General features: G+C 39.7%; 2 protein-coding genes across 2 annotated transcripts; both read left to right on the top strand.

Moving 5' to 3' along the window:
• The first annotated feature begins 458 nt into the window (after positions 1-458).
• Positions 459-7,162, top strand: LOC103516727. Its single transcript, XM_017447177.2, has 9 exons — positions 459-717; positions 1,165-1,405; positions 2,020-2,182; positions 3,750-3,945; positions 5,085-5,438; positions 5,835-5,839; positions 5,934-6,140; positions 6,671-6,796; positions 6,929-7,162. Exons 2-9 carry the CDS (start codon positions 1,179-1,181, stop codon positions 7,145-7,147), a joined length of 1,497 nt encoding a protein of 498 aa, XP_017302666.1. The 5' UTR covers positions 459-717; positions 1,165-1,178; the 3' UTR covers positions 7,148-7,162.
• A 42-nt stretch (positions 7,163-7,204) lies between these two features.
• On the top strand, positions 7,205-10,776 carry LOC108253354. The gene is made up of 3 exons (XM_017447176.1): positions 7,205-7,231; positions 9,187-9,394; positions 10,742-10,776. Exons 1-3 carry the CDS (start codon positions 7,205-7,207, stop codon positions 10,774-10,776), a joined length of 270 nt encoding a protein of 89 aa, XP_017302665.1.
• Positions 10,777-25,934: the final 15,158 nt, after the last annotated feature.

Genomic DNA, 25,934 nt, shown 5'->3' with positions numbered 1-25,934 from the left:
CTGAAAACCTCACTTCGATTTTATCCGTCGTTTGTGGTCATTTTGGTGGTGAAAATATATCTATTTAAATATTTTAAAAAATCCCGATGTTCCGGAAAAAAAGATTACCTCTATGAAGTGATGATTTTGACGGAGCCTTTTTGCATTTTTTTTTCAGCTGTTATCTCTTTGGATAGGTATTGCAAATTTCAAATATAAAAATAAAATAAATAAACAGGTATTTTGCAATAAAAAATAGTTTTTAGATTTTTCATTTTTCTTGAACTATCAAAAAACTACTAATGTACTAATGTGTCTCTTATCAATTGTTATCTATTTTCCGTTAGTTGGGCAGGTACTTCAAAGTACCTACAGCTGTTATCTCTTTGGATAGGTATTGCAAATTTCAAATATAAAAATAAAATAAATAAACAGGTATTTTGCAATAAAAAATAGTTTTTTTGATTTTTCTTGAACTATCAAAAAACTACTAATGTATTTGTCTCTTATCAATTGTTATCTATTTTCCGTTAATTGGGTACTTCAAAGTACCTACTTCTTTTCTTTACCTTATCAGTTTACCACTGAAAACTATGGTTTTTCCTGCAAACTGTGAAGATGCCAAATAAGTGTGTTTTTTCAAAGTGTTTTATTGGTAGGGTCAAAGTGTTACCAGTTTTAGCTTTTCAAGCCATTTCCATTATTGTTTTTTGAATCATTGACCAGTCTTTTCAATAGGCAAATTGAACTGTGAAGATGCCAAATAAGTGTGTTTTTTCAAAGTGTTTTATTGGTAGGGTCAGAGAGTTACCAGTTTTAGCTTTTCAAGCCATTTTCGTTATTGTTTTTTGAATCATTGACCAGTCTTTTCAATAGGCAAATTGGAAGTCATGGATCTCCAAATGGGCCTAGCAGAAACCATGAAAAACATTGCCAAAGGAATCCAGACAGAAATCAATAATGCTCCATTCAATGGAGTGGGATATGTGACTGAGAAACTGTACATGTTACTACAGCTGTACATTCAAAATAAAGGCTGGAATCCTTCGGTGGAATTGTTGCAATGTTTTACCGAGCTCAAAGAAGCTTCCATGTTACCGAGTGCTTCCTATTTGCAGTCCAGTTTTAGCTTTTCAAGCCATTTCCATTATTGTTTTTTGAATCATTGACCAGTCTTTTCAATAGGCAAATTGAAAGTCATGGATCTTCAAATGGGCCTAGCAGAAACCATGAAAAACATTGCCAAAGGAATCCAGACAGAAATCAATAATGCTCCATTCAATGGAGTGGGATATGTGACTGAGAAACTGTACATGTTACTACAGCTGTACATTCAAAATAAAGGCTGGAATCCTTCGGTGGAATTGTTGCAATGTTTTACCGAGCTCAAAGAAGCTTCCATGTTACCGAGTGCTTCCTATTTGCAGTAAGTTCTCAACAATTTGATTTGACTTGTAAATATAGGCACTTGTCAAGTAGGTACTCAATTAATCAGTACATACCACAGAAGTCTCATATCTCTTCTTTCAACACCACAAAGAGTGGATCATCACCTTTTTTAGATAAAGAGCTGCTGAACTGAATGTTTTACCGAGCTCAAAGAAGCTTCCATGTTACCGAGTGCTTCCTATTTGCAGTAAGTTCTCAACAATTTGATTTGACTTGTAAACAGGCACTTGTCAAGTAGGTACTCAATTAATCAGTACATACCACAAAAGTCTCGTATCTCTTCTTTCAACACCACGAAGAGTGGATCATCACCTTTTTTAGATAAAGATTTGCTGAACTACCAGTTACTAAGGTGTCCTATGTGATTTCACAGGGTAATTTTCTCTTGTCAACAATGATTTTCTAAATTTACTGAAATACCTAGTGTTGAAAGTTGTTAGACAACTTTGTCTCTTGTAAAATTGTGAAAATGGTATACCTCAACCTAGGCTACAAGCTAATGTTGTTTGAGTTGTCTCTGATTAAAGCCACTCTTAGGAATACAGTTCTGATGTCCACCTAAATACATATTTGGAAATTTCTGCATTTCAGAATGTTAGCATCCAGAGTAACATTAGACTCACAAGGAAGGCTGATTCTCCGAGAGAATGGTAAAATCATTCTACCCTATGAACACTTTGCAAATGCTGTCATGTTGAAACATATGAACGGGCCTCATGGTTTGCATTTGAATGTGGATGCTACAGTGAGAGCTGTAAGTATCAAGTATGGCCAAAAGAGTGAGTGAGTTGTCGAAATATATATGAGACCTACCATGAATAGGTAAAATATATTTTAGATTACAAATAGGAAATAAATACAGTTGGAAGTGAGAGGTCTTAGACCTTTCATCAGCAAAATGCACACCAAGAGGTAGGTAGTAGGTATTCAGAAATCATTATTCCCTGATCCTCATGGTTTGCATTTGAATGTGGATGCTACAGTGAGAGCTGTAAGTATCAAGTATGGCCAAAAGAGTGAGTGAGTTAAGAAAGAGAACCACTCTTTTCAGTGAACTACTCAGTCAGTCAGTCAGTCAGATGCCTGGGAGTTACTCTCCACTGTCTGGGTGGGTATAATATTCACAAGGAAGGAAAGAAAAATTGAGAATAAAACTGCCTTGATTGAGACTTAAACCCATGATCACAGGATTATCAGGCTAACAGTTGACCACTAGGAAGCTTGATCAAATGCTTTTTTTTTAACATAGTTATGAAATATTTATGCCAGATTGTTGCCAAATTTGTTGTTAATTGTATGATACCATGATACTATAATATTCACAAGGAAGGAAAGAAAAATTGAGAATAAAACTGCCTTGATTGAGACTTAAACCCATGATCACAGGATTATCAGGCTAGCAGTTGACCACTAGGAAGCTTGATCAAATGCCTTTTTTTAACATAGTTATGAAATTCATTTATGCCAGATTGTTGCCAAATTTGTTGTTAATTGTATGATATCATGATAGAGCCTAGTTGGCTTGGAGGGTAGCGCGTTTGCCTTGTAAGCGCTAGGTCGGGTTCCATTCCCGACTGGAGGCAGACTTTTTCCACAGAGAAGGTTCGTTCTAGGAACCGCTGGCTTTCTCCTATCTGGTCCGTCTTCTCTCTTCGTTTTCGGGACGACAAGACTTCAGTTGTAAGAGTTCCCTCTATCAAACCTCTTTGAAAAAAAAACTTCTAGTGTATTGGCGAGTGTACCTTGTGAGACTGTAGACTATTTTCCTATCTGGTCCGTCTTCTCTCTTCGTTTTCGGGACAAGACTTCAGTTGTAAGAGTTCCCTCTATCAAACCTCTTTGGAAAAAAGAACTTCTAGTGTATTGGCGAGTGTACCTTGTTAGACTGTAGACTAGGGGTAGGTTTGTAACACACATTCTACAATTATATTTACATAATGAAAGATGGCTCTCAAACTCCTATGTATGTAGTTACGGTACCTTCTAGGCGAGAAGTAAACCCCTCAAATATCTACTCAACTTTAAAAGAAGCAATACCCCAAATACCACCCCTTTACCACAGTGAATTCCTAACCTACTGTAGACTAGGGGTAGGTTTGTAACACACATTCTGCAATTATATTTACATAATGAAAGATGGCTCTCAAACTTCTATGTATGTAGTTGCGGTACCTTCTAGGCGAAAAGTAAACTAGCAGTTGACCACTAGGAAGCTTGATCAAATGCCTTTTTTTAACATAGTTATGAAATTCATTTATGCCAGATTGTTGCCAAATTTGTTTGTTAATTGTATGATACCATGATAGCTATTTCTCTCCTAGGTAATGGACTCGTATACAATTGGCCGAGATGAGTTTGGCATGGAGAAGGAATTCATCGTGGAAGTTGTACAGAACTGTCCAAATCCCACATGTCGATATTACAAGACTCAGCTGCCCGGGTCCTCGTCCACTTCTCATAATCATAGCACCTCAAATAAAGCCAACTCCTTCATGACTGAATCACTGTCTAATAAAGGTACTTAGTTCATGAATTCATGGAAGCTTAACTCATCCTTTAGGGCTGTTTACCCTTGCACTTAAGCCTCTGAGAATCACTGTCTAATAAAGGTACTTAGTTCATGGATTCATGGAAGCTTAACTCATCCTTTAGGGCTGTTTGCCCTTGCACTTAAGCAATCACTGTCTAATAAAGGTACTTAGTTCATGGATTCATGGAAGCTTAACTCATCCTTTAGGGCTGTTTGCCCTTGCACTTAAGCCTCCGAGTGGGCTTTTTGTGTATGCTTATGTCCATTAGTTAGAGGTCTATTTCTACCTCTTTGTTGAATGGGGTACAGATGCAATAGGTACTTCAGTACTTGATGTGAATTTGTCTGTCACCAGAGGCTCTAAAATCTAAACGATTAAATGACAATGTTACTATATTTAAGTAGGTACCTACTTGCATAAAACTATACTTTAGTAATAGAAAGTATAAAGTGATTTTTTCTTACATTTAAAAAGCTTTCTTTTTTAAAGCCAACTCCTTCATGACTGAATCACTGTCTAATAAAGGTACTTAGTTCATGGATTCATGGAAGCTTAACTCATCCTTTAGGGCTCTTTGCCCTTGCACTTAAGCCTCTGAGTGGGCTTTTTGTGTATGCTTATGTCCATAGAGGTCTATGATTAAATGATAATGTTACTATTTAAGTAGGTACCTACTTGCATAAAACTATACTTTAGTAATAGAGAGTATAAAGTGATTTTTTCTTACATTTAAAATACCTCTTTGTTGAATGGGGTACAGATGCAATAGGTACTTCAGTACTTGATGTGAATTTGTCTGTCACCAGAGGCTCTAAAATCTAAATGATTAAATGACAATGTTACTATATTTAAGTAGGTACCTACTTGCATAAAACTATACTTTAGTAATAGAGAGTATAAAGTGATTTTTTCTTACATTTAAGAGCTTTCTTTTTTATAGGTATCCCAGTACATTCTTTTTTCACAAGATGTAAAGTTTCAAACTGTCTCAAAATCCCATTCTGAAAAAGAAAAGAAATCCTGAGCCTGATTTGGTTAACAACATTGACTTTGTCATGCAAAGGTTACAGGCTCAAAAACTCAGCTAGAAAACATTTTACCAACAGTTCCAATATACTCTTTCAGCATCAACCAACTCCAACTCAAACGCCAACGCCACATCCACCAACAACACGGCCAACACCAGCAACACCATAGCCAACAACGACTCTCCCACCTTGCTCCCTCCGTCACAAACCAGCGGGGGAAGTACAGGCACATCACTTCTCTCCCTCCCCATCGATCTGACCAACGTTTTCGAGGCGAATTTGCGTAACGTTATGGCAGCCTCGGGCGCTTCGGAGGCGAATATTCGCAACGCGATGGTGGCCTCAGGGGCGGCAGACTTGGCTAAGCTGAATGCTGCGGTGAAAGCCGCGGGTGCGGGCCGGAATGGGCTGTCCATTACCCGGACGTCTTCCAATGATATCTTGCAGCAAGGTAAGAGATTTTCCTAACACAACGGGTAAACTTAAAAAAAAAAAAACTTTTTTTAGGTTTGATACAGTGATCTGTAACAATAAAGTTCTGTCTTATCATCCCGAAAGTGTAGAGAGAAAGAAGACAGGATAGGAGAAAACAGAAAACCAGCCGTTCCGAGATCGAACATTATCCGTTCAGGACAAAATCCGCCCCGGGCAGGAATCGAACCCGCGACCTAGTGCTTACAAGGCAGACGCGCTACCAACCAAAGCTATTAGTATTATTATGTTAAGGCGGTCTCTTCTTGATCCCTTGCATGCTGGGTCCAATTTTGTTAAGGACTATTGCACTGCGTTTGCGTGGTTAACCACTTTCCTCCATTTCAAACACCCCTGATCGTCTTGCGAAGCTCAGGAGTGGTTTGATTGGGTTCAAGCGAACCAGGCTGGCAAATGGAAGTTTGAATATGAATTAATTACATGTTGAAATTCTTATTTTTAATCTCGTCTTCAGACGGAAATCTCGTCCGCCACTTCAACTTCCAAGATTGAGAGTGCCCCCGCTGATTCGTCAGAGCCTGGTGCTGCTCGTCATATGAAAGAACAGTTCAGACTGGGTATGGCTGGGGTGATAGTGCATTATCTGAACCCATATCGCAAGGAGGACTGTACACGAGGTCGAATCATGAACAACGATGATTTCAAACATCTGGCACGTAAGGTAAGAACACTGGTTTTATATCTACATAATTAGAAGGTCCCGGCTCCCGGGTGCGTTGTCCACCATCAACAAAATATATACTCGTTTTTCGATTGCAAATGTTTCAACGGGTTACTTTGATTCAACAATTAAGTAAATGGGAAGTAATCAAAAAATCAATCAAATCGTAAATTTATTTGTGTTGAAGCAGAGCCTTTTCACAATTTTTTTGTGGATATCACAGCATTACTCGATTAAAGTAGATACTCAATTGTCCTCACGAGGTTGAGTGCACCCCTAACTCCAAGCATAGAGCCGAAAAAACTTCCACCCCGCCGGGAATCGAACCCGGGACCTCCGGCGTGCAAGCCTAGTTGTGATACCCATATCCATCTGATGAGGGACACACTACGGGATGGGCATGCTACGACACAGACCTCAAGCGTGTAATGTAGCGGTTGTTTCATTGCTACGAAATAATACGGGGATTTTTTTTTATGTTTCTATGGTCAAATGGCCTAATCAACTCGCTACTATTTCTCTGTTGGCAGCTCACTCACTTTGTCCTAGTCAAGGAGCTCAAGCACTGTCGCAGTGTAGGAGATCTGCAGTGTAACGAGAACGTCAAGCATAAAGCCAAAGACTTCATACGCAAGTACATGTCCAAGTTCGGTGAGGTCTATGTACGCGAGAAGGAGATTGAGTGAGTGGGGGGACACTTTGGGAGGGATTCCGACACTATGGGGAGTGATTCCGACACTATCCCATGTATTTCAACAATGGCTCATTTCTCGCCCCATGTATTTCAGGATCTCCTAGCGGCTCATAACGGGACCTGGGGCACAGTGGCCTCGGAGCGGGACTCGCCCAAGCGACACGGCCGTGACGAGACTCTCGGCCAGGAGAAAATCGTACGGGCCTTCTCGGAGATCATGAAGAATATGGGCCGTATGAAGACCTGTGTACGGCCGTCTATGTGCAAACCATATGGAAAACAGAGCGAGAGTCTGCAGAAAAGTAAGTTTTAAGCTTTTTTTTTTTTGGGTGGAGTGAACCAATATTACTTAAGGTAAGCAACGTTAACCATGGTTATTATTCGGATGGGCGACCTAGTCAGTGCTTTCTCATAAAGAATGTAGGATCACTGAAGTTAAGCAACGTTGCCCTCGGTTAGTATCCGGATGGGTGACCATCTAGGCAAGTGCGTGCTGCTGGCTTTCCCCAATTAACTTCCTCTGTATTTTGTCATTTCTTTTTTGTTTCTCTCATGTTTAAAATCCCCAGTTTTCCCCCAAATCAAAATATTAAAGAGTTCAATTTTCATGAAGTAAAAACATTTGTATTTTGTTCTTTCAGGGATACTCTATTCAAACTTTTTTTTGTAAGAGTTAGAGGAAACTTTAGGTCCCGCAATCGTAGGGAGAAGGAGGACAGGATAGGAGAAAGCCAGCTGTTCCAAGATCAAACCTCATGTGTTTCGGATAAAGTTCACCGTGGCGGACTTTTTCCTGATGGGATAATGTTCGTTCTCGGAACGGCTGGCTTTCTTCTATCCAGTCTTCCTTCTCTCTTCGATTTCGGGATAATAAGACCTTAGCAGTTACAGTTCCCTCTATCAAACCTCTTAAAAATGAAAAAAAAAAAAAAAAAATATATGCAATTTTGTAACCTTCAAAAGAAAAGGGGAGAGAGGACCCCATTTGTGTCAAACAAAGAGACTCTCCTCTCTCTCTCTCTCTCTCTCTCTCTATCGTAATTACAAGATGATTGTGAATTAGCCAATATTAGCAATGCTAATTACTATTAAGGTCTAAAAAGAACCACCAATAATGCTCCATAAGTCTATTACAAAGTGTTGACTTGGTACAACAATGAGCAATTCGTTGACAAATATACAGTGTGAACACTGCATCGATAGTTGAGGTACTCGCTGTATAAGAGTTTCTGGAAGGGTAGAAAATGTAGAAATGATAGGTAAAGAATTACCTTGTTTATATTGCCTGAATGAGACTGAAAAGTGCCTGGGAAGTCCAGTGACACTTTTGAACTACATCCTAAAGCGAACCTTTCGGCAAAGTTTCAACGACTTCGACCGAAAACTAAAGTCGCGGGAAGAGCGCACTCTTTTCGAGTTTTTTTTTCTTTCTTTTCAAAATTTGGCAATGAATAGCAACAGAACCGTACATTTCTCAAATATCGGCCCAGGGACACTTTTGAACTTCTTCCTAAAACGAACCTCTGGGCAAAGTTTGAGGGACTTGGTCCAAAAGCTAAATCCAGAGAAAGACGAACTCTTTTCGGGCACAGTTGATCATATACCTACCCTGGTACCCTGTTTAACATGCTGCAAATTCAAGGATAGAATCACAGACACTATATGGTAGGTACAACACATACAAATAGGTATTACTTATGTATGTGTTATGTATTCCTCTGTATTGAGTAGGTATTACCTCGTTAATTAGCGTACGAGGATTACCTACCCACATTGCTAATTGCCTAAGATCGGATTAGAGTAAAATGGATTATACGTGTGTCAAAACCAAAAGCAATTGAAGAAAAAAAGATTAATAATATTGCTAATATTAAAATATGGTTTTGAAACGATCAATTTGGTTAGACGGTTTTTATTTTATCTAAATTGAAGTTACCCCTCTGTATTGAGTAGGTATTACCTCGTTAATTAGCGTACGAGGATTACCTACCCACATTGCTAATTGCCTACTCCCCAAAGATCGGATTAGAGTAAAATGGATTATACGTGTGACAAAACCAAAAGCAATTGAAGAAAAAAAGATTAATAATATTGCTAAAATTTAAATATGGTTTTGAAACGATCAATTTGGTTAGATGGTTTTTATTTTATCTAAATTGAAGTTACCTAGTTTAGTTACTTGTGTTTTTCTTTTTCAAAATTCAGTCCATAGTGTTCGCAGGTTTTGTTTAGACACAAAGTACTTTGTTTGAAAAAGAATGGCTCATTTCTCATCCCATGTATTTCAACAATGGCTCATTTCTCGTCCCATGTATTTCAACAATGGCTCATTTCTCGTTCCATGTATTTCAGGATCTCCTAGCGGCTCATAACGGGACCTGGGGCACAGTGGCCTCGGAGCGGGACTCGCCCAAGCGACACGGCCGTGACGAGACTCTCGGCCAGGAGAAAATCGTACGGGCCTTCTCGGAGATCATGAAGAATATGGGCCGTATGAAGACCTGTGTACGGCCGTCTATGTGCAAACCATATGGAAAACAGAGCGAGAGTCTGCAGAAAAGTAAGTTTTAAGCCTTTTTTTTTTGGGTGGTGGAGTGAACCAATATTACTTAAGGTAAGCAACAACCATGGTTATTATTCGGATGGGCGACCTAGTCAGTGCTTTCTCATAAAGAATGTTCATTGATTGAGCAGTGAGGATATTTTACAGCATGTAAAATCATTTTACAGTAGGCACGGTCAGTGAAGGATATCTCTGACATTTTCAATGGAGTTGTGTGACTTTATTCGAACAAAAAATGGATCACTGTCAAAAGGCTACACTTCATTGATATCTTTTCAATTAATTAAAGCCAATTCCCGTCAATTAAATTAGATAAATCGCTAATTAATTTAATTTTTTAAAGGGGATTCAATAAAAAAAATTAAAATCTCTTGCTGATAGTAGGCCGTATGGAAAACAGAGCGAAAGTCTGCAGAAGAGTAAGTTAGAGAGGGAGGAGGGAACCAAGAGATTACTTATGTTAAGCAATGTTGCGCGTGATCAATATCCGGATGGGTGGGAAACAACCTCCGTAGCCGAGTGGGTATCACACCAGGCTTGCATGCCGGAGGTCTCGGGAATGTTGCGCGTGATCAATATCCGGATGGGTGGGAAACAACCTCCGTAGCCGAGTGGGTATCACACCAGGCTTGCATGCCGGAGGTCTTGGCTTCGATTCCCGGCGGGACTGGAGTTTTTTCGACTCTGTGTTTGGAGTTCGGGGTGCACTCAGCCTCGTGAGGACAATTGAGAACTTTATGGAGTAGCGACCAGTGGTGGTATTACCAGTGTGAAAAGGTTGATCATACGATTTCTCAAGTGAACCTCAGGGAGGAGGGAACCAAGAGATTACTTATGTTAAGCAACGTTGCGCGTGATCAATATCCGGATGGGTGGGAAACAACCTCCGTAGCCGAGTGGGTATCACGCCAGGCTTGCATGCCGGAGGTCTCGAGTTCGATTCCCGGCGGGACTGGAGTTTTTTCGACTATGTGTTTGGAGTTCGGGGTGCACTCAGCCTCGTGTGGACAATTGAGAACTTTATTCGAGTAGCGACCAGTGGTGGTATTACCAGTGTGAAAAGGTTGATCATACGATTTCTCAAGTGAACCTCAGTGGTGCAGTTGTTAACGCGTTGGACTTTGGATCTGGAGGTTGGTGGTTCGAGTACAAGTCAAGTCATTAAATTTATCTAGGTGTAATAATCGGGGAACGATATTTGTGACAAACATTTAAATATGCTTAACACAGTTAAAAATTTCTGTCTCAAGTTAAGACTATTCCAGTCGTCTATGTTAGTCTCTATGTCTTGCTTAACTTTAATATTTTTTACATTTTGTAATAATCTTATATTTCTGTTCATAGACATTGATCTGTGTATTGTTCTTATCTTATTTTAGTCATATGTAGGTACCCAGGTTTTGTTGACAGCAAGTACTTTGTTTGAAAAAGATATAAATAAGATCGAGTGTAATTTTTTCTGGATAGGTAATAAAAGTCCATCTTACGAACTTTTTTGTTTACAAAACTTTTTGATCCGAGATTTACTTGGAAAGAAATAAAATAGGAACTTATTACCTAATACCTTGTTTAACTGAGGATACAATATTGAGATTATTGAGTTTAACCGGGCAAACACCATGTTCATTTTCTTCTACGCAATGTTTTTGGTAAGTTACTACTTCTTTCTTCTTCAACCTACAAATTATTTTCAATTAATGTTCATAATGTTAACGAGGTAGTTACAGTTCCCATGGCCACACAAGTCAAGTTTCATCGAGTAAGCCAGCCTAGTTAGCTTGGTTGACAAACACCATGTTCATTTTCTTCTACGCAATGTTTTTGGTAAGTTACTACTTCTTTCTTCTTCAACCTACAAATTATTTTCAATTAATATTCCTAATGTTAACGAGGTAGTTACAGTTCCCATGGCCACATAAGTCAAGTTTCATCGAGTAAGCCAGCCTAGTTAGCTTGGTTGATAGTGCGTCTGCCTTGTAAGCGCTAGGCCGCGGGTTCGATTCCCGTCCGGGGGTCGAGTTCCATGTAGGTACCTTTATTTGAGTTTTTTAGATCAGTAATTCTACTCAAGAATTTCATGTTGAATTCTTTGGAAAGTTCTAGAAAATTATCGGTCTGAAAGTTCTTCGCAATTATTTCGTCAACAGGTAATCTTACTTTTCGTTCCATCAGTTCGTTTAAGATTCGCCACGTTTTTTGCATGTCTCCTCTCGCATTCTTAAGCAATCTATATATGTATTTTCGTTTTTCTTTTTTAATCATATTTGTTGTTATGTTTCTCTGTTTTTTATATTGTTCATAAATTAACATGGGATTGGGACAGGGATCTTCTGAATAATTGTACTCAAATACTGATAAAGGATGTCATTGGTTGTGATGTATTGGTCCACTATTTGTACAAGAGTGTTCCTGTTACTCCTGGCTGTTTCGAGTTGGCTGGTAATGGCGGTACGACTTGAAACTGTTAAAATCTGTACAAAATTGAAGCCTTTGATTTTCATGATATGAATTAGATATGATATGAATTTTCCTCATCTACATGCTGTAGAACCATAAAATCGGGGGAATTGAATGCTGTCCGTCTGTTTATAGTCTGTTTTTCTTCTCTCTTCGATTTGGGCTCGACTCAGCAGTTACAAACCCCCCTTTATCACACATCTTTCTTTTTACTTTCTATTACTTTTTCTTTCACTAATCATTTACATAAATGAAGCATTTAAACTTCGATCAAAAATGCTGCATTTTGAATGGTTGCTTAATCATTGTCTATCTTAAATCTCCGTCCTCACACTCAATCAATCTCAACTTCTTCCTCGAACCTCTCATTCTCATTGAAATCGCCCGCACCACCGATATCTCAACTTTCACCTTCAGCCATCCCAATACCCATCCACTCTTCTGTCTTTTTTTAATTTCACTAATCATTTACATAAATGAAGCATTTAAACTTCGATCAAAAATGCTGCATTTTAAATGGTTGCTTAATCATTGTCTATCTTAAAGTGTGGCCCCGGGGCCTTAATTTTTCTTACATCAAGTATGTCATGCAACGTTTCTTCCGCCTCCTATGATATGAATTTTCCTCATCTACATGCTGTAGAACCATAAAATCGGGGGAATTGAATGCTGTCCGTCTGTTTATAGTCTGTTTTCCTTCTCTCTTCGATTTGGGCTCGACTCAGCAGTTACAAACCTCACTTTATCACACATCTTTCTTTTTACTTTCTATTACTTTTTCTTTCACTAATCATTTACATAAGTGAAGCATTTAAACTTCGATCAAAAATGCTGCATTTTGAATGGTTGCTCAACCTAAATCATTGTGTATCTTAAAGTGTGGCCCCGGGGCCTTAATTTTTCTTACATCAAGTATGTCATGCAACGTTTCTTCCGCCTCTGATTTGTCCACTGATAGTTTGGACAGCTTGAAGTAGGCCTTGTTCAGTAGATGTCGTCTCTTTCCACTAAGCCACAACTCTCTGGGAATGTCCACTAAGGCGTACCCCAGTAGAAGAACCAGTAGGAACAGACCCCATGTGTTACTGCAGGATGATGCGATGGTCTTGAGACGTTGACTGGAAACAGAGGAAAAGAGACACAGTTAGCCCTGTGGTAAAGCGGTCGCTTGCCATGTAGAAGGTCCCGGGTTCGATTCCCAAAGTCCACTAGATCGTACCCCAGTAGGAGGACCAGTTAATGCGATGAATTCCTATGAAACCTAAAATCTCTCTTTTTTTTAACCACTCAATATCAAAAAATATGATTTTTTTTTTACAAAGTACTAGGATAAAATAGAAAAAATTAAAATTATTAAAAGCTAAATTTCTAAGAAATAGGAAAAAACATCTCCTTAATCTAATTTAATTTTAATTTTTTTTGAAAGTTTAAATTCTAAAATTTAAAAAGTTTTGAGGAAAATGACCTAATGGTCAATGTCCCGACCTTTGTAATAGAAATAAAACAAAACAGGAAAAGCATTTTCTCAATAAACGTTAAAATCAGCGTAAAATAAGAAAAGCATTTTATCAACGTTAAAATCATCGTGAATGATCGGCGTTCTTGATGCAAGCGGTACAGTTGAGGTAAGTTCACTTTCATGTATTTTACATCAATATCAACTTCATTATGTTGTTGTTGTTGTTGTTGTAGCAGCTTTAGCTTTCGCCGAATGGTGTTGGCAGAGTAAAGAAAAAATATCTTTTATCTGCCATACACCGGGGTGATGGTCTCTAGCCATGTTTAATTGGCTCGTCCTGAACCGCAGTCAACCATCGTGAGGATTTGCGCTTATTCTTTAAAAGCAGGAAGAACCCTTTGAAACTGCCAGCTAGCTAGAATGGTTCCTTTTCTATTTCGTGAGGATTTGCGCTTATTCTTTAAAAGCAGGAAGAACCCTTTGAAACTGCCAGCTAGCTAGAATGGTTCCTTTTCTATTTTTTTTTCTCTTTAAGTACCTACTTTCGTACTTTTCAGGAACTCTTTGATAGGTTCATGTTATTATATTATTTATTTATTATTATTCTTTTTTAACGTTTATTTTTTGTTTCAATAGGTACAATAATATAACTAGTACCAATGTACTTTTAAGGAATGTCTTTTTCTTAAAGTACTCTCGTGTAGTCAGTGACGTCACAATCTCAAAATGACTCACCGCTCCGGCGTCATCAAAGAGCACACGGCTCTGCTGCTGGCGGACCTAACGCGCGACCCCCTCATGATCCCACGCTACACCACACGAAACAGCCTAACTCGGAACGCCCTCAAGAACACAGACATCGACCGGCGAACCCGCTACCTCACCAACCATGTACAGAAGACCAAGGCGCCCAAAGTATGCGACCAAGAGCGGCAGGTCAAGAAGATTATATCGCTGGATAAAATCATTGCGAAGGCGAGAAGGGAGTATATTAAACATCAGGAGTTGGAGGACAAAATGGTGCAGAAGATGAAAGCGACGCAGAAATTGGCGGAGGAGTTTAGAAAGAGACGATGTGAACACTTCAGGTTCGTACAATTTTCAATTCAATTCAAAGCGACGCAGAAATTGGCGGAGGAGTTTAGAAAGAGACGATGTGAACACTTCAGGTTCGTACAATTTTATGTTCATGAAAGCGACGCAGAAATTGGCGGAGGAGTTTAGAAAGAGACGATGTGAACACTTCAGGTTCGTACAATTTTCAATTCAATTCAATTCAATTTATTATCCAAGGTGGTATTCCCTTGTTCATTTATTATCTTATGTTCATTTGTTATCCAAGGTGGTATTCCCTTGCTAAAGAAAGTCCTATTCCAGCAGTATAAACAGGGTATATTCTGTTCTATTGTAGTTTAGTCTTCTTCTTCGCCTTTTCCCGTGTTCAGACGGGGTCAAGGTGGTATTCCCTTGCTAAAGAAAGTCCTATTCCAGCAGTATAAACAGGGTATATTCTGTTCTATTGTGGTTTAGTCTTCTTCTTCGCCTTTTCCCGTGTTCAGACGGGGTTGGCGTTTTTCGTCAGCCTTCAATCAGCTCTATGGTGATGGCTTTTGGGCTGACATTTGGTTTTGGCTGCAAAATTTCACCAGTGGATGCCCTTCGCAATCAACATTAGCTATTCTGTACCAAATACATACATAAAACCTTGTTTAGACTGCGGGAGTAAATGGACTTTTCAGTCCTACTCCAGCAGGATAAACAAGCGATATTCTATTCGACTTTAGTTTAGGGTGCAATAGTCCTACATACTGGGTTCCGCACACAGGAGAAAAACTCCAGGTTACTTACTATCAGTAGGTATCGGAATGTCAAATTGTCACGAGAAATGTATTTGTTTTGTACACATGAAAAAAGATTCAATACTTTAAATAAATTAAATTATTTTTACTTAAAAGCTATAGGTACTATGTATAAATATATTTTTTCCATTTTAAGCAATATTATTTAATACTTTATAAACATCTGTATGACTATTATTTGTGAATAATGAATAATGACTTAGTATAAATAAATCGTTTTAAATTCGCATACATATTTAATAAATTATGCTAAATAAATTACTTTCCTTATATTTGGATAAGAAAAGTCAAAGTGTCATGGTGGAAACAACCACGATTGCACAAAATGATTTCTAATACTTGAAAGGCTGGGCCTAGCGTGCCAAACTTGGGAAACAAAACAATAAACAAACCACTCGCAAAAATTCTGGGCAGATTACCTTTGTTTAAAACTTTTAGTATAAATAAATCGTTTTAAATTCGCATACATATTTAATAAATTATGCTAAATACATTACTTTCCTTATATTTGGATAAGAAAAGTTAAAGTGTCATGGTGGAAACAACCACGATTGCACAAAATGATTTCTAATACTTGAAAGGGCTGGGCCTAGCGTGCCAAACTTGGGAAACAAAACAATAAACAATCCACTCGCAAAAATTCTGGGCAGATTACTTTTGTTTAAAACTTAACAACCACGATTGCACAAAATGATTTCTAATACTTGAAAGGGCTGGGCCTAGCGTGCCAAACTTGGGAAACAAAACAATAAACAAACCACTCGCAAAAATTCTGGGCAGATTACTTTTGTTTAAAACTTTTTTTTTAATATCAACAATTTTTAATTTGGTAGATCATCCCTAAACGGAATTTAGCTAAAAATAGAATGCCTTACTATTCATCCAGATAGTCGAAGTCTTCTAATCTCGCAGCTCCAAATATGCGCTCGAACCCTCACTATTTGACTTTGGGCATTGAACCCAAAACCTTATTCAAACCCCAAAACACACCTCTGAATATCTTACTTTTTATCCAAGGCTGCGGGCCTTTGGGGACGGCCAAAAGTTTTTAATCCAGCAGCTGCAAATACCTGCTCGAACTAAGCTGGTCAAAGATGAATAATTAAAACACACCAAAAAAAACCCGGACAAAAAAAAAAAATCAAAAAAAAAAAAAAAAAAAAAAAAAAAAAAAAAAAAAAAAAACGCGAATACATATCTTACTTTTTATGCGAAAATGTCCCAATCGGGGATACATGAATATCTTACTTTATATCCGAAAAGCCCCTCCATTCGGGGACGGTCCAAAGTCTTCTAATCTCGCAGCTCCAAATATCCGCTCCCGCAGTGGCGACGGGGCAGCTCCCACCCTCAAATATCGTCGAAAATCCCCCGGGGCGGATCCCGCATAGGGTCCCGAATCTCCGGGGCCCCCAGAGTGTCCTCAGTGGTGTGGTAGCCCTCTATCGGGGCGGCCGCTTCCAGCAGGTTGGTCTTCATCGAGTGACCGAACGGTCTGGACGAGGCGTCCCCTCCCAATGCTCCACCTCCTCCGCGACCTGTAGGGGAAAAGTTAAAGATTATTTGGTCTGCAGCACATTGGAAGTCGTACGTACGTTTTAATAGCGCAGAGTCGCGCAATGCCGCCTGAAAATCTAAACCTATGAGAATGACAGAGACCTCTCACACTGAAGTCGCTCGACTTAGGTCTCCTGGAGTGCGAGAGGTTTGAATTACTTTCATAGGTTTGGATTTTCAGGCGCCATCGCGCGACTATGCTTCCAATGCGAGGCAGGGCTTACCCTATTGAAGAATACGTCTTTTCCGGGATAGAGGTTCTTAGTAATGCTGTGATATCCACAAAAATTGTGAAGAAGCTCTCAGCTTCACCACAAATAAATCATGATTTAGATATTTAGATTAGAATATATATATATATATTTTTTTTTGTACAATTTGTGTTCCGCACATTATCCTCATTCCTTTGTTTCTTGGATATTGGACAAGATTGTTATTTGCGACGATATCTTCATTTGTTTTATCTCTGGTTCTTTTTATGAATGGTTCTTTCGTTTCTCTTGTTACTTCATCAACAATCGTTATTAGCACCACTATTGTCATTACCACCACAATCGTTATTGTTACCATGAAATCCTCCTCCAGATGAAACTCCATCAAATTCTCCTCCAGAAAAACCACCATCAAACCCTCTTCCAGAAGAACAACCATAATCAATCATATTCTCCTCCAGAATAGCTCCTATCATATCCTCCCCTTCTTCTAAAAGAACCATCATCATATCCTCCTCCAGAATAACCATTATCATATCCTCCTCCAGAATACTCATTATCATATCCTCCTCCAGAATACCCATTATCAGCCACCTCCACCACAAAAACCTGCCTTGGTGGTGTAGTGGTCAAGGCGCTCGCCTGGTAAACAGGAGGGCGTGGGTTCAATCCCAGCCGAGGTATGGAATTTTATCCTCGATATAATTTGAGAATTTGATCACAATAATAGTACTAGCCTACTGCTGGAGTAAAGGGACTTTTCAGTTCTATGCGAGCCGTATAAATAAGCACTATTATTATTATTACCTGAGGTAGGTGGCTAAACACAGCAGTAACATAAGCATGGGGAAATAGATGTTGAATCCATCGGCGTGGGTTCAATCCCAGCCGAGGTATGGAATTTTATCCTCGATATAATTTGAGAATTTGACCACAATAATAGTAGTAGCTTACTGCTGGAGTAAAGGGACTTTTCAGTTCTATGCGAGCAGTATAAATAAGCACTATTATTATTATTATTACCTGAGGTAGGTGGCTAAACACAGCAGTAACATAAGCATGGGGAAATAGATGTTGAAGCCATCTGATATGAACGATATAACATCCATATGTCCCATCACTTGAGTATAGTATGTCTCTAGAGCATGATTCTGAATGATGTGCGAGTCCATGTGAATCATACCGAGGAAATTCAGACAGAGAGGAGGTGTGAGTCGACAAAGAAGCCTGGAAATAAATATGGGTAACAAATAACACAATAGTTTTTTTTTCCATGAGGTTTGATAGAGATAACTGTAACTGCTAAGGTCTTATCGAGGAAATTCAGACAGAGAGGAGGTGTGAGTCGACAAAGAAGCCTGGAAATAAATATGGGTAACAAATAACACAATAGTTTTTTTTTCCCATGAGGTTTGATAGAGATAACTGTAACTGCTAAGGTCTTATCGTTCCGAAATTCCGAAAGCGAAGAGAGAAGGAAAACAGGATAGGAGAAAGCCAGCCGTTCTGAGAACGAACCTTCGCCGCGTTGTTATTGTTATTATTAGAAACAGAGAGTAGCCTAGTTGGGGGACTATTTAAACAGGGAAGAGATCAGCTAACCCTAACCAGTCTAGCTAGCTGGATGTTTTCAAAGGGTTCTCTCTGCTTTTAAAGAACAAGCACAACGGTCCAGAACGAGCCAAGCAAATAAAACAGGATAGGAGAAAGCCAGCCGTTCTGAGAACGAACCTTCGCCGCGTTGTTATTGTTATTATTAGAAACAGAGAGTAGCCTAGTGTCTAGTTGGGGGACTATTTAAACAGGGAAGAGAACAGCTAACCCTAACCAGTCTAGCTAGCTGGATGTTTTCAAAGGGTTCTCTCTGCTTTTAAAGAACAAGCACAACGGTTCAGAACGAGCCAAGCAAACATGACTAGAGACCATCACACCGGTGTATAGCAGAAAAAGAAGAAGACATCTTTTCCTTATTCTGCCATCAACATTCGGATAAGAGCTGAAGCCGCTACAAAAACAACATTAATAGAACACGTACATAAACTTTCAAGTACATTAGTTTAGTTACTTACATGCCGGCAAATATCAGACTGTACTCATCGGTAAGCTGATGAGGCGCTAGATAGACAAAGTTGAGTAGTCTGATTTTGAATACGGTGGAGTAGGCGCAGAAACACAAATATGCGATGCCCACCAGCGTTAGACACTGAAATAGGAAAACCAAATAGTTAGTTAAAAACAATTCGAACCCGGCACCTCCGGGTTGAAAGTCTGTGCTATTAACCACTCAGACACTAAGGTGGCAAATACAAAGATGTACGTCAGTAATGTCCCGCCCTTACCTCTTCTTCTTCTTCTTCTTCTTCTTCTTCGCCTTTTCCCGTGTACAGACGGGGTCGGCGTTTTTCGTCAGCCTCTCCATCATCCCTAACTAGAGTGATTGCTTTGGGCTGGCATTTTGTTTTGGCTACAAACTTTACGAGTGGATGCCCTTGGCACTCAACCATGGCTATTTCTTTAGCAAATAATAATAATAGTGCTCATTTATACTGCTCGCATATGTATATGTTTGTGTCCCCCACCATTATTATATTGTCATCTTTTTTATTGGCATTCTGTAGCCACCAGTTTAAATCTCCTATGAATTTTTCTAAATTTCTATTGGGTGGGCGGTAAATTGCTAAAAGTTTACAGTGAAACTTGTGAGGATAAAATTCCATACCTCGGCTGGGATTGAACCCACGCCCTCCTGTTTACCAGGCGAGCGCCTTGACCACTACACCACCGAAGCAAAGGGAAATTCAGGCTGGTATACTCCCTGTTTAAGGTCCCCCAGCCAGACCAAGTTGGTCTACTTCCTGTTTAACGTCCCCTAGCCAGACAAACGTCCCCCCCGCCAGATCGATACTATAGGAAATATCTTGGACCGTCAGTATGTCTCGGGTGAATATCATGATTCCTCCTCCCATTCTATTTACTCTACATTTGAATGTTTGATTGAAATGTTTCATTTGAAAAGATAATGCCTCTTCAGAATTTACATTAATTTCAGTCAGAATGAGGATATCTAATTTTGGTAGAATTTCTGTAAGAGATATCAATAGTAGATCCCAGTACTTTTTAACGCTTTTAATGTTTATGTGAAGGATGGTCATCGTTTTTCCTGTAGTTATTTTATTATTCCAGTCGTCTATGTTAGTCTCTATGTCTTGCTTAACTTTAATATTTTTTACATTTTGTAATAATCTTATATTTCTGTTCATAAACATTAATCTGTGTATTGTTCTTATCTTATTTTAGTCATAGGTACAAACACAAATATGCGATGCCCACCAGCGTTAGACACTGAAATAGGAAAACCAAATATTTAGTTAAAAATAATAATTAGGATGGGTTTCATCAACCTTCTTTTTAGCCCTTAACAATCTGTTAGCTTAACAGGCCTTTTAGAGACTGAAAAAATATTGGTGAAACCGACCATTAAAGTGCTTATTTAGTCTGGTCTGATTTGATATGAATCTGGTCCAATTCGGAATTAGAATTTGGTCTGATTATTTCCGCCCCTTCCGGGATTCGAACCCGGCACCTCCGGGGTGAGGACGAAATTCCATGCCTCGACTGGGATTTATGCACCTCCAGGTGTCCTTGAGGGATCCCTTAATGTCCTTACGAAACCCTTAACTGTCCGTGTGGGACTCCTAAATGTCTATGTGGAGCTCCTAAATGTCTATTTGGGACCCCTATATGATCATGCGGGTCCCTTAAATGCCTGGGCCCTCGCGGGGTAGGATATACGTCAGTGGAGCCCCGCCCTTACCTCAATTGTAAAATAGTCGTACGTATCCCGGGATCGATTTAGCAGGATGGCAAACAGGGACAGGACCGGACTCTTATTGAAAAAGGTCACCTCAGACCAGAGTACGGCCAGAGACATAAGCCCAGCTCCCACGCCTAGGACGAGCATTGCGCCAGCGGCAGGAACCTCAACTAATACGACAACACCGTCGGTAGGATCCTCAACCAATGGCACTACTGCAGCGCCAGCGGCAGGATCCTCAACCAATACTACTACATTTGCAGGACCCTCAACCAATGCTACAACACCATCCGTAGGACCCTCAACCAATGCTACAACACCATCGGTAGGACCCTCAACCAATGCTACAACACCATCGGCAGGTACCTCAACTAATGTCACCACAGCCGCTACACAAGCCACGCCTACTTCTACAACAGCGCTCTCTACCGAAACTTCGACACAGGCACCATCTAGCGGACAAGACACGACACTGCCGTGGGGAAGTGTGATAGGGGGTGAAGAGAGCAAGGAAAGTTCGGAAGAATGCCCAAATGGACTTTTGCAGTGTATTTGCGATGTGGTGACGGATTATATGTATGGTTCTAGTTCTACTTCTAGTGAGGATGAGGAATATGAAGATGACCGATTGGTCGATGGGATCTTTGGGATTTTTGGCAAGTAAAACGGATATTTGGTCAAAAGCTGTGTCCACACTTGACGGATTTGTGGACACAGCTAAAGAGGTAAGTTAGTTGCGTTGGTGTATGGTAAGGAAAATCGAATTTCAGATAAAATGGCGATGTGGTGACGGATTATATGTATGGTTCTAGTTCTACTTCTAGTGAGGATGAGGAATATGAAGATGACCGATTGGTCGATGGGATATTTGGGATTTTTGGCAAGTGAAACGGGGAATTTGGTCAAAAGCTGTGTCCACACTTGACGGATTTGTGGACACAGCTAAAGAGGAAAGTTGGTTGCGTTGGTCAAATGAGTACAGGGTTTTACCTGCATTATTTAAGGCAGTATAGCACCAGAGCACATACTCTGAATCTCCTGGAAATTCCTACGCACAAGACTTAGGCCAGCCACTGACTAATCAGGTGACGAGCATTAGCTTGGGCTCAACCCAACACCGCCAGTACCATTCTGGGAACAGAAAAAAGGAGAAACAGGGTTTTAGAATAGAATAGGATATACCCTGTTTATACTGCCAGAATGAGACTGAAAAATTCCTTTACTCCCGCAGTCTAAACAAAGTCTTATGTATTTGGTACAAAACAGGTGTAAGTTTTAAAATAATAAAAAAAACCTTGCTTAAATAAATAAATAAATAAAAACTTAGTTTAAGTACTTGGTTTTGCATTCCGTGTCTGTGAGATAGGCACCTATCTCATGGTGTTGGAAGGATTAGGGGTTTAAAACCACTTTGAACGCCTTGAAACTACTGGAAACCTTGAAACTACATCGCATAAACTCAGCTATCTATAGACGTCCAAAAATATTCTACCTCTTCAGTCTTTAGCTGTCATTTAAATGCGGATTCCCAGCATCCCAGCCCAAGTTTGCTTGAGAGGTAGCGCTTCTGCCTTGTAAGCGCTCAATCGCGTATGTGCTTATGTGTCTGTTACGCTGATAGACCTGTTTATGTTCTGTTTTCGCGAAAAAAACGGCTCGACCGATTTTGATGAAATTTTCAGTGGGGTTGTTAAGAAGAGTACTGAGGGTGACAAAGGCTACTTAAAATTGTCACATTCCATCCTGATTCAAAATGGCGGAGCTTCAAAGTCAAGCCTCTTACTCCGCGCTCGGATCAGCCACTGGTGTTGTCTATACGAAAGTATTTATTGGTGCTTCATAGAGGCTCACCCAGTTTAGGATTGACAGCGGAGTGAGACTTCGCACTACCAACTCGGCCACGGAGAGAAGGTTCATATGTCAATGGTTTTTTATGTTCTCTATAAACAAAAGTATTTATAAGTGCTTCTTAGGGACTCACCCACTTTTGGATTGACAGCGAGGTAAGACTTGGCATTACCAACTCGGCTACGGAACGGAGTTTCATAATTATGTATGTCAATGGTATTTTTAATGTTATCTCTAAACAAAAGAATCTATGATACTATGTATAAATATATTTTTTTCCATTTTAAGCAATATTATTTAATACTTTATAAACATCTGTATGACTATTATTTGTGAATAATAAATATCTATCGGTGCTTTTTAGAAACTCACCCAGTTTAGGATTGACAGCGAGGTAAGACTTGGCATGATCCTGCGGGAATGTATGCACAAACAGGCGCTCCCGGTTACCCTGGTTCTTCTCGATATCCTCCAGCAGGATGACCTGTTGTACCATCATACCCCATTGCGTGTTGGTCCGTCCGTATGTCTGTAGGGCTTTGATGAGCTATGCCAAGGGAAAAAGGGGATAAATCGTTGGTATTTTGAAAAGTTGGGTGCAGTGGATTTCAAGGGTTAATTCTGTTTATCAGCTAGAGACCGAAGAAAAGGTGGAAAGATTGTGTGAATCAAGATCTGGGTGAGAAAAAATTATCAGGACTGACAAGGAACGCCGACCCTATTTAATTAGGAAAAGGCTAGGAGGAAGAAGAAGAAAGAAGAAGAAGAAAGAAGAAGAAGAAGAAGAAGAAGAAAGAAGAAGAAGAAGAAAGAAGAAAGAAGAAGAAGAAGAAGAAGAAGAAGAAGAAGAAAAAAGAAGAAAGAAGAAAGAAGAAAGAAGAAGAAGAAGAAAATCTAAACCTATGAGAATGACAGAGACCTCTCACACTGAAGTCGCTCGACTTAGGTCTCCTGGAGTGCGAGAGGTTTGAATTACTTTCACAGGTTTGGATTTTCAGGCGCCATCGCGCGACTATGCTTCCAATGCGAGGGAGGGCTTACCCGATTGAAGAATACGTCTTTTCCGGGATTTGAACTCGAAACTTCGGGCGTGCTGTAACAGTTCAAGCTAAAATCTCTCACAAGGAGATTTGCCTGTCCCGGTGGTATAGTTAATATGACGTTCGCCTCTGGTAATCAGAAAGGCGTGGGATCAATTCCAACCCAAGTATAAATTTTATCAAGATTGTCTGAGATTATAATAAGACCAAAATAACACTTGGTAAAACTTTCAATAACTTAATAAATAAAAAAAACATTTGACTATTAGTTTTACAAATTTGTAAACCTGTGAATTTGACAATAATAGTAGTAACCTACTGGTGAAGTAAAGGGACTCTTCAGACCTGTTTGAGCAGTATAAGTAAGCAATATTATTACTAGTTGCGTACCTTATTTTATATTTGAATAGGGTTCTTTGTTACGGATTTTCACTACACGGACCCGAGTTTCGTTTTAGGTCTCCTGGAGTGCGAGAGGTTTGAATTACTTTCATAGGTTTGGATTTTCAGGCGCCATCGCGCGACTATGCTTCCAATGCGAGCCAGGGCTTACCCTATTGAAGAATACGTCTTTTCCGGGATTTGAACTCGAAACTTCGGGCGTGCTGCAACAGTTCAAGCTAAAATCTCTCACAAGGAGATTTGCCTGTCCCGGTGGTATAGTTGTTATGACGTTCGCCTCTGGTAATCAGAAAGGCGTGGGTTCAATTCCAACCCAAGTATAGATTTTATCAAGATTGTCTGAGAATTTGACAATAATAGTAGTAGCCTACTGGTGAAGTAAAGGGACTCTTCAGACCTGTTTGAGCAGTATAAGTAAGCAATATTATTACTAGTTGCTTACCTTATTTTATATTTGAATAGGGTTCTTTGTTACGGATTTTCACTACACCGACCCGAGTTTCGTCCATTGTTCTACGTTATGACTTACCGGAAGGTAGGGTTCTCAGACTAGCAGCACTCGTGTTGAATCTCTCTTGAAATTCTCTCTGTCTCCCTTGAGTCTCCTCCATACGCTGTCTTTTTCTTTTCTCTGCGAAATAAAACATTGTCAAGATTAAAGACTGCATTTTAGAATGCAGAATCTTCTGATTAATTGTACTCAAATACTGATAAAGGATGTCATTGGTTGTGATGTATTGGTCCACTATTTGTAGAGACTGGAATATAAGAACGGACAAAAATGTAAATGGATCACTGAAGTTAAGCAAAGTTGTGCGTGGTTGGTGTCAGAGTATGTCAGAGTCTTGATTTCGGCCAATGATGATGTGGGAGTCTGGTGAATAAAGTGTGGCCCCGGGGCCTTAGTTTTTCTTACATCAAGTATGTCATGCAACGTTTCTTCCGCCTCTGATTTGTCTACTGATAGTTTGGACAGCTTGAAGTAGGCCTTGTTCAGTAGATGTCGTCGTAAATAATAAATAAATAAATAAAAACTTAGTTTTAGATTTATCGTTATCGTTTAGAGGTCTTATCGTTAGTACTTGGTTTTGCATTCCGTGTCTGTGAAATAGGCACCTATCTCATGGTGTTGGAAGGATTGGGGGTTTAAAACCACCTTGAACGCCTTGAAACTACTGGAAACCTTGAAACTACATCGTATAAACCCAGCTATCTATAGACGTCCAAAAATATTCTACTTCTTCAGTCTTTAGCTGTCATTTAAATGCGGATTCCCAGCATCTCAGCCCAAGTTTGCTTGAGAGGTAGCGCTTCTGCCTTGTAAGCGCTCAATCGCGTATGTGCTTATGTCTGTCTGTTACGCTGATAGACCTGTTTATGTTCTCTTTTCGCGAGAAAACGGTTAGACCGATTTTGATGAAATTTTCAGTGGGGTTGTTAAGAAGAGTAGTGAGGGTGACAAAGGCTACTTAGAATTGTCACATTCCATCCTCATTCAAAATGGCGGAGCTTCAAGGTCAAGCCTCTTACTCCGCGCTGATCCCTTACAAACAAAGGCTACTTGTCACATTCCATCCTGATTCAAAATGGCGGAGCTTCAAAGTCAAGCCTCTTACTCCGCGCTCGGATCAGCCACTGGTGTTATCTATACGAAAGTATTTATTGGTGCTTCATAGAGACTCACCCAGTTTAGGATTGACAGCGGAGTGAGACTTCGCATTACCAACTCGGCTACGGAACGTATGTATGTCAATGGTATTTTTAATGTTACCTCTACTTAAGCAAAAGTATCTATCGGTGCTTTTTAGAAACTCACCCAGTTTAGGATTGACAGCGAGGTAAGACTTGGCATGATCCTGTGACGAGCATTAGCTTGGGCTCAACCCAAC

This window comes from Diaphorina citri, unplaced genomic scaffold (genome assembly GCF_000475195.1).
Source record: "Diaphorina citri unplaced genomic scaffold, Diaci psyllid genome assembly version 1.1 scaffold1651, whole genome shotgun sequence".
Taxonomy (NCBI): Eukaryota; Metazoa; Arthropoda; class Insecta; order Hemiptera; family Psyllidae; genus Diaphorina; species Diaphorina citri.
Note: the sequence above shows the minus strand (reverse complement) of the source record. Positions and strands in the feature narration are given on the sequence as shown.